We start from the raw sequence: 4577 nt of genomic DNA, 5'->3' as shown, positions 1-4577 counted from the left end.
ACATAGCAAGGTAGAACCGTTCTCTCAATTTGTCGGCCATGATTTTTTATTTTAAGTTTGCCAACATTTTAAAATCATATAAAAGNGGTTTGTTTTTATTCATTTCGTCGACAATGTGTGTGCGAGTTTGTGAGTAAATTTAAAAATTAAATTGTTTTGTAACGTCAAGAATTTTAAAAGTGACTCTCAGCGGTTCTACCTTACTATATTTTTATCATGATTGAAAACAAGTTTCCCATTCCGTAGCAGAATAAGAGTGGGTTAGTGGAAAATGTGAATGTATTGAAAATTGAAAGGGAAAGCTGAACGTGTAACGTCGAAGTTCCAGTCAAATATCAATAATGTGGTTGTCACGAAGCTTTCGTGAAAAAGCGTGGGGCGCTCTTTGACATATTTTTCGTCTATCGAGCAACCCACACTTTTTCACAATAATAGTAGTGTAACATTTAAATTATTTTTCACAATCAGCTCCGCGATTGAATAATGCTCGTACAGCATCGAAATGATTATTTTCTACTGCTAAAAGAAGTGGCGTATTGCCAAATTCATCTTTGCAATTAATATCAGTACCGCGGTCAAGCAGTGGAAGATAGCGTTACATCATTTATTTTCAGCCATAGACGGGATTTGAAATCATGTCTGGTAAGTTCGTTGTCTCGCGCCTACGACTTGCGCCTTAGCCCGCTTGGCCAACTGTGCAACTGATAGGGGTAGAATGTATTAACACTAATAAGCTGAGTGCTCGAGTCGGAAAGTAAGTAGACGGTACGCGTGCGCAGACACCGTAGTTGTCTCACTTGCTCTCACAAAGAGGCTGTGTGAGGAAATTATTTAATCCTGGCGATCCTAATCAGGATAATGAGATAAATTTATGAAATTATTATATTGTCGCTGATTCTTGATAAGTGTACAAAGCTTGAATTAAATCTGTCCGTTTAAAGTGGGTCAAAATCGAGTCCAAAGGAGTCGGTTCCAAACATACAAACANATACAGGTGAAGCTAATAAAAGGGTGTTAAAAACGGTGATACTTTGTTTCAACCTCAAGAACAAATGTACCAGTTGAACTGGAGAACGTAATTAATTTTTATACTAAGTACCTATGAATAGTATGCAGTACATAATACTCACATCTGTAAAAAGAAAATTTTGAGTAATTCGTTCGGATTTTGAGGATTTTGCATTTGTTTTTGAGGAATTTGGTAATATTTTTGTGGCAACACTGGAACAAATGAGCTATTGCGTTTATTCACAAGCCTTTCAGATTCATAATTGTAAGCGAAACGAAGCAAGTTAGCAATATGAATTGGAGCTCATAAGCACTGTTGCCAACTTAGTGCTTTTCGCACTAAATTTAGTGCTTTTCTTAATTTAACACGCGAAAATTTTTGATTTTGGTGCTTGGTGCGTTTTTTGGTGCTTTTTTTTTAGTTTGAAGACACCAAAGACTGTAAATCTGAAAAATGTAAGTTAAATTAGAGCAATTGGAAGTTTCGTAAAGAACTTTACAAAAATGGAAATAACATCATGGCACAATGACAATCATAAGCGAAAGAGCATCTGTTTGTCAAAAAAAAAATATGTTGCAGCACTTTCAATCATACCAGAATTACATACGGTAATTTGCCATTGCCTGCAAAAACGTCCATGTTGCTGGGACCAGGAATCGATTTTTAGACCCTTAATTTGGGGCTGAATTTGTTATATTTTTTACGAATATTAAACAAAGCAATAGCATCTCCTAACAGTAAACTGAATAATCGAGTAGGCAGCTTTTTTTAAACAAAACGATTTTTTCCACTATGCGCTTCACTTTAAAAAGGGGAAACTTCCACACTTCCACATAATTCCTGAAACTTCATTTTTTGTTGTTACTTTCGTTTGATAGGAATTGTAGAAAAAATGAAGCAAAACGAAGAAAAATTTATATTTAAACAGCGCAAATCTAAGCGGAACGCAACGCGGGGCACAGCTGCAAATTAGAAAATAAGAACAAAAATGATTACGCCGCGTCGTTTGGACGAATATATTTGAATTTATAGTAAACAGAATAAATTCGACCGCCGAGCAAGAAACATTAATTTTTATTAATTTGAATCGGCATGAAATTTTAAATGCATGCAAAGTCCATTAACTCCTCCAATAAAAAATTTGGTGCTTTTTTCGAGAAAAACGCGATTTTTCTTGGGTTTTAGTGCTTTTTCAAACTCAAAACTTGGCAACACTGCTCATAAGCCAAACACTTGTGATTACTTGCTCAGCACAAGCTCACTAGCTCACAAGCCGGCGCTCTCTTCTTCATAACAATAACCGTGGAAACACAATGCCGGCGAACGCGAAAATTTATTCAAAATTAGAACACCCGCCGGCATATGAAGTTGAACACAGCCAAAGCGAAATGCGAAATTCGCTCGGCGGCGTTTCGTGGCGATAGATTTATTTCTATCGCTCTGCTGGGCGATGGCGGCAGTACATGCTAAAGGTGGCCGTATGGTTTTTTACTTTCAAAACTTTACAAGAATCCAGCATGTAACACGAATTATTTTTGATGGTTTAAAAATAAAGTGATCGATTCGTTAAATCTGGCTTAAAATAAAATAATTTATAATAATTTCAGTAAAAAAACTGTGGTGAAGTCTTTATGGGGATAAAGTTTCCAGAGGTGAAATTTTAAGTACCACATAATTTCTTACACCCAGGGTTGCTTTTCAGCAGTAATGAAAGAAACTTAAGAAATATTAAAAAAAAATGCATATATGCATTAATTTTAAAAAAATCCATATAATGTATGTGCTCTGATTAATAATATTAAAAAATGTATTAGAACCATCCTTCAATGTTATATTTGATACAAATTATTTTGCTACTGAAGACTTAAAATTACATCCCTGGTCCTTGTTCTTTCTGTATTGCATTGTGGAGAATACACATTTCTCAGAAATTTGACAACAAAACAAAATGAAGGGAGTATTTTATTTTCCAATTTTTGCGATTTCTATTGTTTAATGTAAATTTTATGTATTTGTAGGATATTTTGAGGCAACAAAGAAGGAAGTTGGAAAATGAAGTTATTAGTATAAGTAGCATCTCAGGCACATTTGGAAAATTATGCCTTTAAGCAAGATGGAATTTGGGAAAGCAAGTGCCTGGTTGCAGCATATCTATGTATTAAAAAAGTAATTAATTAAATTAAATTGTGTTTAATAGAAATGTTATAAATCGCGTGGCGTTATTTAAGATGTGCTCCGAATATTTGGCGAACTTTTTTTTCGCCTTCTCAACGTGCTAAGTGACAAGATAAGATGACTGCCACCACGGCCGGTAAGAAGCCCGAAGCAAAGGTAAAACTACCTTCCAGGAAGCTGCCTGCTGTCCCCGAGTCGAAGATGAAGTAAGAAAGAAGCAGGTCAGCAAACGTGCTACCCTGATCAAGCGTAAACTAAAGCGCTTGCTGTGATTGCACTCTGCAAGCGTGAAAACTTGGAGCATGCTGAGAAATATCAAGCAAAATATCTCCTGATGAACCCCGTGAGATGAAGTTGCGCCCGCAGAATGGCTTTTGTATCAACAAAGTTGCACCAAAAGTGCGTAAAGTTTTACTGTGGTTCCATCTTTGCCACATTAACAACGGTTTGTTCATCGAATTGAACAAGGCAACCATTAATATGCTACGGATTGCCGAACCCTATATTACATGGGGCTATCCAAATCGTATACCAGTTCGTGAATTGATCTACAAACGTGGAATTGTCAAGCGTAACCATCAACGTGTCCCAAACTCTGACAACTTTGTGATCGAACGCAAATTGCACAAAGCGCACGATATTCAGTGCGTTGATTATTTGGCGCACGAAATATTCACTGTTGGATCCCACTTCAAGAAAGCCCCGAACTTACTGTGGCCACTACGTTGAGGTTGGTGATTTCGGTAACCGTGAAGATAATATCAACAAACTGCTGCGCAAGATGGTTTAAAGAAATTTTCTGGTGTACAAGGTGAAGTATTTTTATTTCAAATAATAAAAAAAATAAATGTATGAAATGAAGTAAATAAAAATCTAAGAATATATTTCTTGAATATTTTGTCATAGAGCCGTTATTAAATAAAGACACAACTGCGTCGGGCGTTGGTCCTGACGTATATAGAATTAATGCATTAGAGAGAGATAATTATACAAGCACAACGTGCTAATTTAGTTATACTAACATATGTAAGTATTTACCTGTTACTCGCCTGGCATATACTTCAACTGCGAAAATAATGACAATTATAATTTATTTAGATGCATATTTTAGCTAAATGTTATATCGTCGAAGATAAAAGATCGTTGAATGTTACTTTCGGCAGATTTCGGGAAATCACAATTGAAGTTTGGAATGCAATTTCTCAGAAACTCGACTACAGATTTTCTCCAAAGTGTCGGAGAATGCTATGTACTAGTTCACGAAATTCTTAAATTATCTTATTTTTTAGTTTATAAAAATGAAATAAAAAAAAGGCGTGAGTACTAGGTACTCATGAAATTTGATGTGTAAACATATGCGAACGGCAAAGCATAAAAGTACGTTTACATATAA

At 35.5% G+C, this 4577-nt stretch overlaps 1 protein-coding gene across 1 annotated transcript; it reads left to right on the top strand.

Annotated features, from left to right (window-relative positions):
- Positions 1 to 3519: 3519 nt before the first annotated feature.
- On the top strand, positions 3520 to 4177 carry LOC108377645 (60S ribosomal protein L7-like). The gene is made up of 2 exons (XM_017633919.1): positions 3520 to 3995; positions 4091 to 4177. The coding sequence occupies exon 1, from the start codon at positions 3533 to 3535 to the stop codon at positions 3911 to 3913; it is 381 nt and encodes a 126-aa protein (XP_017489408.1). The 5' UTR covers positions 3520 to 3532; the 3' UTR covers positions 3914 to 3995; positions 4091 to 4177.
- The last annotated feature ends 400 nt before the right edge of the window (positions 4178 to 4577 follow it).

The sequence above is a fragment of the Rhagoletis zephyria genome, unplaced genomic scaffold (genome assembly GCF_001687245.7).
Source record: "Rhagoletis zephyria isolate East Lansing unplaced genomic scaffold, Rhagoletis_zephyria_1.1 Rzeph_scaffold_12446, whole genome shotgun sequence".
Classification (NCBI taxonomy): domain Eukaryota; kingdom Metazoa; phylum Arthropoda; class Insecta; order Diptera; family Tephritidae; genus Rhagoletis; species Rhagoletis zephyria.
This window is presented reverse-complemented; position numbering and strand designations above follow the sequence as displayed.